Below are 10,184 nucleotides of genomic sequence, written 5' to 3'. Positions count from 1 at the left end.
AGAGAGAGAGAGAGAGAGAGAGAGAGAGAGAGCACACATGCTTTGTGTTTTCACAGAGCAAAAAGATCAAAGTGAGGAAGGAGAGGGGAGGGGGGTGGGAGTGGAGAGAGACGTACTGAAATTTTAAAAAAGGAGGGAGGGGATGATGGAGTGAGTACACAACTCTTTCCTTCTTCACAGAGATCAGAATTAAGAAGGGAGAGATAAAGGGGAGAAACAGAGGGAGAGAAGTACTCAGAGGAAGAAAAGGAGGAAGGGGGGATCGTAATAGTAGTACATGTAGTAGTGTATTGTAGATAATAAATTGACCCATGTTGTGGTGGGGCTGAGTGGGCTGTCAACTGTTCCTTTTTCAAGGAGATTCTGGGAAGGAAGGGACTGATAGTGAAGGAAGAAGTAATGTATAAAAAATAGTGGTTGTACCTGTGTTGTGTGTGGTGCAGTATGAAGTGTGTCATATGCGTGATGTGTGTTTGTTGTGGTGTATGGTTGGTTGGAGGGTACCACCGGTTTGTTCCTCTTCTTTGCTTTCCTTATTTTGTTTGATTGGTTGTTTGTTGTAGATGGTTGGAGGGGGCCACTGGTAGTTCTTACTTCTTTATTTTCCCTCTTATGTTTCTGGTTGTCTTACTTTTTCAAAGCTCTAGATTTATACTAAAAGATGATTATTGGGTATATGCTTCTTTTTACTCAAACAAGCTGTTTGTTTGCTTATCTGCCTTGCTTCTATCTTACCATTTTCCCAGCTCTATCATATCTATTATCTATTTGTGGTGGCCGAATTTTGCTTTTCAAAAGGCTTTTTAATGGCTGCATCGATCGACATGTTTCCAGATCATGACACCCTTCGTTTTTTCAGTTTTGAGACAGTTTTACTGCAAATAGCTAAATTTCTTTATTTCGCCGATCGCTTTTGTAGGCCGACACTTATGTCACTGTAATTTTAGAAAATCCGCCAGGTTTGTTTATTTCAAGCCGTTTGATACTCTCGCGCATTGTCGCGCAATACTGAGCACTGTTTTAAGTGTTCGACACGTATAGATCTAGCCTCATGTTTTCTTTTTTTACTTGGTGCTAAATTCGACTGTGATCCTTTCGTTTGATGCCCATCAACATCAACACGCTTCTGTAGAACCACGAAAGTGGAATAGAGAATCAATTTATGCATCTATTATATATTTGGCAACTTGGAAACGCATGTGTCACTTTTATCTCAAGATTTATTGCTCCATTCCAGCTAGTGTAAATATAGTAGACAAATGATATTCAGTTGATTTTAATGCTCCAATCATTCCTTTCATTGAAAGGGGGCCAAGCTAGTACTTATCTATACTCAAAGTGAACTTGAAGTGGTGTCTGTAATATAGACTGGCATGTGTCATGTATATGTGTGGGATGTCACTAGCATGAGTTTGTGCTACATTCTTTCTTCCCTTCTATTGTTTCTGTTCATCTGTCATTCCTTTTCCTCTCACAAAATGAACATTGTTGTATCACAGTAAAGCTCTGTACTATACGTAAGCTTGTAGTGGTGTCTCTAATGTATTATTATTATTATTATTATATTATATTTGCAATTTGAGAGTACCACTGATGGTCCTACTTCTTTTCTTCCCCTCTTTCGTTTTTGCCTGTCTGGTGAGCTTTTTCCATACACTAACTGATTAGTGGATAAATTTCCCTTTACTTAAACAATCAAGCAAGGATCTACCTTTTTCCCCCCCATTGTTTATCGTTTCATGGGTGGTTGTCGGGTGCTCTGGTGTGGTTTGCCCATCTTTCTTATCCTACATCTAACATCCTTATCCCTCCTCCTTTTTTTGTTCGTGTTACTCTATTGTATCACCTCTATTCTTTGGCACTGATATGTCCTAATTGTGTTGCAAGCACCATACTCTTACTATGATTAAATGTGGATGTGCTTCTCTTTGTTCAAACAAACTGATGAGTATTGTACGTTGTCATCTTAAGGTGGAGGACCAGATGAAGCTGCTCCATCACAGCTGGAGTGAGATCCTCATACTGGACTTCATCTACCGGCAAATCCACAATGTCTGGTCCAGGGAGATCATTACTGTAAGTTATACCTTCTCGTTGGGGAAAAAAAGAAAGGAGTAGGCATATTTTATGGACACTCGTGGAAAATGTTGAAGTCTGTCGCTGACCCCGATTTTTTTCCCCCTGATTTTTAGATTTCATAGAGTGGCAGGTCTGTTGAGTGAATAGAAGGTGGTTGATTGGATGGAAAGTGGTTGAGTGTCTTGGGGAAGCTGGTTGAGTGTCTTGGGGAAGGTGAATAGGGGTTTGGAGTGGGGTCAGAGGGCATTGATGATTTTGGAATGTGGGAGCGGGGCGCACTGTTTTTTTTAATCAGCTTTACATTGTACTCTCGTAAAATTGACATTATTTATCAAAAATGGCCAAATGGTATCAAGAGAATGGAAATGGTACCCACTTAAGCAAGCTGAGGCAAATTCTTTGAAAAGATTACAGGGATTATAATGATAATTATAAGGATTGGAGCATAGCACAGTGAAACTTACAGTTAATACTTTACTTCATCGAGTGTCTTGTATGCCTGGTGTAGACATTGATGGTCTTCATTCTCCATCCTTCTCTTTCATTGGAGGCCCACATGAATAAGTTGTTTATGTTTTGTTAAACCCAGGTTTTCAGGCTATGTATAAATCTTGTGCTTGGTATCCTTGGCTTTTTCTTCTCTTTGATTTTACTTGTCACACTGAACCTATGAAGAGATTGCCATAATTGTACTGTACCTCAGTTTCTAGTGGTCCAAGTTATGAGAAGTTATTTTGTAAGCTATATAGTACCCATTCACATGTGTGTGGCATTGTGGTGCGCATCAAAATGATGAAAACAATTGCCTGTGAGGTAATTTTTATCATATATTTTGGTGGGGGGGGGGGGGGGGGGGGGGGACTTATCGCCTTTATGATTATTATTTCTGAAGGGATTTTACTGAAAAATGTTGGTCAAAAACTTTTTAAAAAATGAAAATTTGCAGTTTGCATTTTGCATGGGCACCAGCTTTGGATGTGACGAAACTTTAGCAACGATTTTCTTGTGGATTTTACCTCTAAGATCAGGTGAACCCCACCTCCTTCAGTCACGAATATTCTGACTTTTATTCATGATAATGGGTATTTAAAAAAATTCAAAAGTAAGGAAAATGAACTGGCCTTTAACACTTTTCCCCCAGGGGACACCGATCGGCGATGGTAAGAAGCCGTACCTTTTACCATTGGGATCGGCGACGGTGTGATATAGTGTGTACCCCATCTTTATTCTGGTCCATGGGGATAAGTGTTGCGCGCTGTGCGTGCTACGTGGGTGGATAGTGTTAAGATACAACAATAACTCTATGTGCCCATTATGAGTACACTTTCACACAGCAGGTAATCATTGCATTTTTGTAACGGCATCTGTGGTTTAGTGGTCTGGTGCTCTGCTGTAGCACACACAAAAACTTTAGTTCAAATCCCATGTGTGGAGAATGTTTTAACTTCTTGCTCTTTTGTCAGTATGGATGTTAAAAAGGACCCTCGATCCATCTAATTTTCATTGGATGTAGGTATGAAACCTTTCTATTATTACAGTCTGTCTATCTGTCTATAGATAGTTGATGGGTGTTCTGGTGTGGCTTGACACCTTTCCTATCAAACATCTGTCATCCTGATCTCTCCTCCTTCTGTTTTGTGTTTGTTTTTGTTGCTGGCTTGTTACACCTCCAGTATGTATTTATACGACCTTATTATGTGGCAAATGCTGAAAAACTCTTACTCAATCTAAAATACTGCCCCCACAGCCTAGTGGCCCCAACATCAGCTTTGAGGTCCTGGACAAACTTGGGCTAGGTGATGTCAAGGCGCGACTCTTTGAGCTTATCAAGAAAGGTCGGGAGCTGAAGATGGACTTCAACGAATACATGTGCCTTAAATTTATCATCTTGCTCAATCCAGGTAGGTAGCCATGTTTTATAAACACTCTTTTTTACCTGTCGCCATTTTTAACTCTTTTTTTAGAGCAGCTTTAACCCATTGCTCCCGAGCTACGAGTATATTCCTAGCTGCTGCGCGCTTCGTAGCAAAATACCAGTCCACAAAATCAAGTCCGAACTTATCCAGGTTTCTATTGAAAATAACAGGTCGTTTGTAGCTTGTAAAAACTTTTGCTAGCTTGTTTTGATCCAGTTTCCCGCCAAGTACGAGTCAGTTTTGTTGTTTTGTCACCAAAAATCACGGCAAGAAAGCGAACTCTGATATCTTCATGGATGAGAAGGAAAAAACCCCCCAAAAACAGCCACAAAAACCAACAACAGTGCCACAGCTATTTTTGTGTTTGTTAAAATACATGAACCATGTTTTTTAGTTTTGTTTTAGGCATAAACGGCAAAGAAAGGGAAAATAGACGTAAATCTAGAAGAACAAGGTGATCAGATTGATTTTAGGCCTTGAAAACTTTGAAGAAATTCTAGATCTAGACCATAGATTTACTATAAGTTGCTTTGGGTAAATCGAGTGCCGATGAGCCGCAGTCGGGCGAAGAATGTATTGTTTTCTCGCTCTTTCCTTCATCTTTCTCTCTTATAATATATGAAGAAACACATTTAAAGTAAATTTTAGGAGAAATTTCGTATTGATACCTTTAAGGTGAAATAATTTGGCCTCAATGCATGTCTTAGGTTAGTGTGTCGAGTTCAGACTGATTTTTTTTCCCCCTGTCTCGTGGCATGCCAGGTGGACACAAGTGCACTGCTGGGGCAACACAGGGTGAATTGGGTTAAGTTCACTCTTGGCTCTGTTGGAACACTTTTTGTCCTTATGAAATGTACTTGCCCTATTTTTCCTCAGTTCTTTTATCCGCAACTTGGTAATTGGTAGAGTCAGAAAGACAATGGTATGCACTAAAAATGATATACTTTTAACCTTTCTTCTTTTAAATAGTAAAAGTCAAAATACAACATAAAACTTCTGGTTCATAACATTAAGCTGAAGGGTATGTATAATATGAACAGTTTCATGACTAAAGGCGACAAATGCCATTTTTAAAGTTTGGCTAAAGCTAGTACTGTCTTAACTTGAAAGGTGAGGCACATTCCAGAGCCAACTTCTCTTTTCACAAAACATGGTTTTTCCTCTTTAAAATCTACGGGACAGCAGACAAGAATACTCGTGAAACCGGACTTTCAACAGGACTGGTGGATTTGAAAACTCGGGAACTAGATTTGAACAAAGGCTTGTCGATGTTTTCCCCATCATACTGTTTTCGTTATCCCATTGATTACATTCCTCTTCGATCTTTTGCGTCCGATTTCTGGCAAGTAAGTGTAGAAAGCAATAAAATGAGTTAAAAAAGGGTATTTAACTGAACCTGAGGTGTTTGGCAAAATTTATACCTTGATTATTTAGATTGAGAGTCTTCAAATCGAGGAAAGTTTTATGAAAGATAGATCTGGAACTAGTTTCATTGATTGAAGAGCAATTTACAATGTAAAGAGATCTAGTTTGAGTCTTTTATCCTCATCAGGAACTGACTCTGGAAAAAAGCTTGCTACTACATAATGAAACCGACACATTTTTCAATGAAAATGTGTTTTATCATTGGGAAACATATTTTCAACTGTTTGGTGTGGTTTCATGTCTATAACTTATCTAGAGGCTTTATTAGAGTAACACATATCTCGCATAAGTAGCTAGTGGTCCTGGGGAACTGAAAGTCAAGTGTGGGACAGGTCTCATACGTGTTAAAGTACTGCAGAAAGTGACGCTTTCTTTTTTTTTTTCAAAATGCGTCAAAATTCAGTAGACCTTTTTTTTGTTGAAAAATCATGACATACCCTCTGCACACCTGTCAAGTTCTGTTCTGGAGTTATGGTCATTATTTTGAGGGATAAGAATCCAATATAGATTTCAGCGTACATCAAATATCAACTAAGCCTTACGTCAAAGTTAACTCTAAAATCGAAACTGCTCAGGATATTTAGTAAATGAGTGAAGAACAGAAATCTTTTTTTTTCTCAAAATCGAAAAAGTGGCTATCTTGTGTTTTGTCTGGAAACTTCATATAGGCCTACTCAGCAGCTGCTTTATGGACTTAAGTAAAGTGTTATATCGATGTGTTCTCTTTACTGAAGCAAATGTGTTCAAACATTTTCCATGGGTGGCTGTTGGGTGCGCAAGTGAGGTTTACTCCTTCTCTCCTATCAAACGTATATTATCCTTATCTTTTCTCCCCCTTTTTCTTGTATCTTACTCTCTACTAACACCTCTGATCTTTGGCGCTTATATAATCTAATTGTGTTGCCAGTGCCGTAAAACTCTTCTTTCTTAAACTTAAAAAAGCCGGTGATTATGGGTTCTCTGGTGTGGTCTGCTTCTTAAAAAAAAAAATCAAAAGTATCGTCCTTATCTCTCCTTCTTTTTAGTGCTTGTTACTCTCTTGCAACACCACTGATCTTCGGCACTTCTATGACCTGATTGACGGAAGGTTAGAGGACACCACCTTCTTTACTTTCCCTCTGTTGGGTTTGTCTTTCTGTCCCAGCACTAAAGGACCATTATAATTTTTGTTTAGGTGTTTTTGTTTTTTGTTGTTTTTTTAAAGCTGAAAACAAACAATGACAAACAATGACATGATTGTTTAAGTGCCATAAAATTTGAACTATAAAAAAAACAAATTTTATTCTTTGTCCTCCAGATGTGTCCAACTTGGACAACCGTGGCTTCATTGAGCAGAGCCAGGAGAAGGTGAACTTGGCACTGTACGAGTACTGCCTCATGTGCTACCCGGAGCTGGTGGACAAGTTCAGTCAGCTGCTCATGCGGCTGCCGGAGATCAGGCTCATCTCTATACGCACTGAGGACTTCCTCTACTTTAAGCATCTCAGCAACGAGGTGCCCGACCAGACCCTGCTCACTGAGATGCTGCACGCTAAGAGGAAGTGACCGCCCGCCCGCCCTACCACCCCACCGCCACCCTCCCTCGACTTCTGCCTGTCGAGCACCCCCTCCCCCCTCGCCCCCGCCCTATCTTGACCACTTCATGGCCTCGTGACCTCATAAACTTTTGTGGTCTAATTTTTTTACCTCATGACCTCTTTTAAGCCACATGACCTCCTGACCTCTCATTGACCTCTAGACCGTACTCTTCAGTACTCTGCTGTGTGATCCTCTAGAAAATGGAAAGTCACAGGGACATGTGAGTGAGGAGATGCTCATAATTTTTCTGTGATTGGGTATCTTCTTTAACTCATGATTCCATGTGTTGGTTTCTGTTGCTGCCAGGGGCTATGGTGTGGCTGATAACAATTGCAGGGGTTGAAGTCGGGGGAAAAATATATTTTGAACATTTAGGAAACTCCCTTATCTCAAATTCATCTGCAAATGTTAGCTTCCTCACGGGAGGTGAAAGATACCAATTTTATTTCATATTGATATCATTATGAAGATTCTGTTGAGTAAATATGTTTTAAAGCTTTGAAAAGTTGAATGATCTGAAGGCCAAGACAGCCAGTATCTGTGAAGTAGTTATGTCCTGTCCCTCCTTGTAAACTCATTGGGAAGATATTTTTCAGTCTTTGTGTTAGGATGACATATCTCGTACTACCAAAATTGACCCAGAGAGTCAGGGTAGAAGGAACCAGCCTCTTGTGTTATCCAAATTAAGATGACAGTAGTGTCGGACATCTGCAATAAGGTTCAGACATAAAGGGAAACATTTTTCTTTTAAAAAATCAGCAGGTGCTTCCAGGAATGTTACTCAAGTAACTGTACTATCTACTTGCTTTATATATCTGGTTGCTGTGCTGGCAGATAGTGGTGATGTTCCTGTTTTGAAAGCAAGGGCATTGCTTGGAGGAATGTTACCAAAGTACAAGGTATCCATAACTGTATAAAGACGGTAATAACAAAAAGTTGTATAAAAAATAACCCTGCTGAAGTACAGATGTTAGTAAAGATCCTTATCCTTTTTTCTTAAAAAAAAGAGAATAAGGTAGAATGTAATGAAGAGTCAAGTGTTTACTTGTTTGACTCGTAGACCAGAATGAGGGATGAGGTAACTGTGGTTTATCTAACCACACGACAGTGGCAGAGTGTCCTGCAGAAATTGGTCAGGGGGCCTTGTGGCAATGGAGGGGGTCAGAGTTTGTCACTGACATGTGACCAGCGCCTTGCGGTGAGGGAGAGGCCACACAGTGGTCAATGAGTGGACTTTGGGCCCTCTCTGACACCAGCAGTGTTGATGATCTACCTTGGATGGGTGTCTGTTTGTGTGTATGTGTGTGTGTGTGTGTGTATGTGTGTGTATATGAGTGTGAGTGTGTGAGAAATGGACCTGTTTCAAAAGAGGACAAATGCTCTCTCTTTCTCTTAAATATGCTGAGAGAGACACACACATGTCATACACACACACACACACACACACGCACTCACACAGGCACCCACATCTACAACTGTTCTGTGCTGTTCTGACTAATGATGTGACCACCATCGTTGGCAACGCTTACGGGTTCTTTGTTCTTTATGTAGTGTGTATTTGTCGTTTCAATGCACAAACTGTGTATACACGCATACTTCGTCTTTTTTTGCCAATGTTATAGCTGCACCTCACTTTTTTGTGGCCATATGTGGTCATTTTTATGCCGACTCGCCGTAGAAGACAACTTGATGAACCTCACTCTTTGTTTATACCATCTACCACTAAATGGACTTTTCCGACGATGGAGCCTTGATAAGTGACAGGGACAGGTTGACAGACAAGGACCACCCACTGATTCAAGTGCATTCGCCTTTGACCACGTCCATGATAATGGCGCTGACCTGGATTTGGTTTCGATCAACTAGTGTTTAGAGAACTCTTCACGGGCTCAAGGCCATGAGGTTCTGTCTGTGATACGTGTACTGTATCGCAGGGTGAAGGTTTTGGCTGGGGGCCCTCGATGTGCGTGATGTTGCTGCTGAGTATAGCTTTGTAATCAAGGCAATTTGCTGGATGAAGGTATTTTATTAAAAATATAGAGAGGCTTCTGTCCTGAATAAGAGGATGTGTATAATGAAATGGGAGTCCAAACTGGAATTTAGTGTGAAAGAAGCAGAATATTAAGTGAAGGAGAGGAATTTTTTTTTTTTTCTGAAATGTAGATTTGCTACGTTTGATGAAGTTAAACATTTGTTGTAAGGAGATTGTAACCCAGTCCAGGGTGACAATGGAACTGAGTTTGTCATTTTTGGGGTGAAATGTTTATATAATGTTGGTTTTTGATTGGCTCTGCCATCAGGCATTGAGATAAATGGTTGAGGGTAAGAGGTTCACTTCTTTTAGAAGTTTTGCAACATCTTGGTTCTACTGGCTGTTTTTTTTTTTACGGAGTGCAGTTTTGTTTGTGAGAGTGTGTATTCTCGTTGTGTGTGAGAAGTGAAAGGTTGGGCAGAGGGAGAATGGTCAAATATTCTTTTTAAGAAATAATCTGTGTCCCTGGGTTGAGGGCCTCTTAACCCTATCCGTACGTCGTGTTTTACTACCGTGTCCATACAAGGTGGGAAACTCTGTGCCACCACTTTCAAAGAGGAAATTTTCTCATTAATCCGATCCGTGCAATCTGTACGCTTTGCATAGCAGTCTGCCAAATAGATTTTTTGAGATATACTGAAAGTTTCAAAGAGATGTTGGTACTAGAAGTATTCTAAAATGTGAAGAATACAACCCTGGGGGTACAAAATGACTCCAGGGAGTATGGATAGGGTTAAGAAAATGTATAGTCTTTAGAATTGCCTGGTTAGGCTTTCATGGTGCCAGAGAAAAACTTTGAAGGGATTCTGTGCAAAATGAGAAATATCCAAAGTCTGGTCTGTTTTCTCTGATTTGTGTGCTTGATTTTGAGGTGAGGACGTTTATGTGTATTTTCAGGTGTGGAATGGGTGCACATGTGGAATGGTGTGTGTGTTTGTGTGTGTGGGTGCATGCATGCATGTGTGCACATGTGTGTGTGCGCAAGTAAGTATACATTTGTGAGAGTGATAGCCGCCACCAACAGAAGGAAGTGTTTCAATGATTCAGAATGTTTGAGCGTTTTATGTGTGCACGTGTGTGTGTGTGTGTTTGCGTGTGTGTTTGTGTGTGTTAGCCAGTATGTTGTTAAGAAGGCCATGCAGACGAGTCGGGTC

The 10,184-nt window shown here is 40.2% G+C and overlaps 1 protein-coding gene across 1 annotated transcript in view; it reads left to right on the top strand.

Moving 5' to 3' along the window:
* Positions 1-9,026, top strand: part of LOC101848497 (nuclear hormone receptor FTZ-F1) — a 53,220-nt gene extending 44,194 nt beyond the window's left edge. The window contains exons 6-8 of the mRNA XM_005092266.3: positions 1,972-2,076; positions 3,827-3,980; positions 6,718-9,026. Of these exons, the coding sequence (XP_005092323.1) occupies positions 1,972-2,076; positions 3,827-3,980; positions 6,718-6,965 (507 nt within the window). The 3' untranslated portion in view covers positions 6,966-9,026. The remainder of the gene's footprint in view (positions 1-1,971; positions 2,077-3,826; positions 3,981-6,717) is intronic.
* The last annotated feature ends 1,158 nt before the right edge of the window (positions 9,027-10,184 follow it).

Source organism: Aplysia californica, unplaced genomic scaffold (assembly GCF_000002075.1).
Source record: "Aplysia californica isolate F4 #8 unplaced genomic scaffold, AplCal3.0 scaffold00043, whole genome shotgun sequence".
In the NCBI taxonomy this organism is placed as follows: domain Eukaryota; kingdom Metazoa; phylum Mollusca; class Gastropoda; order Aplysiida; family Aplysiidae; genus Aplysia; species Aplysia californica.
The sequence above is the reverse complement of the archived record's forward strand: the minus strand, read 5'-3'. Positions and strand labels throughout refer to the sequence as shown.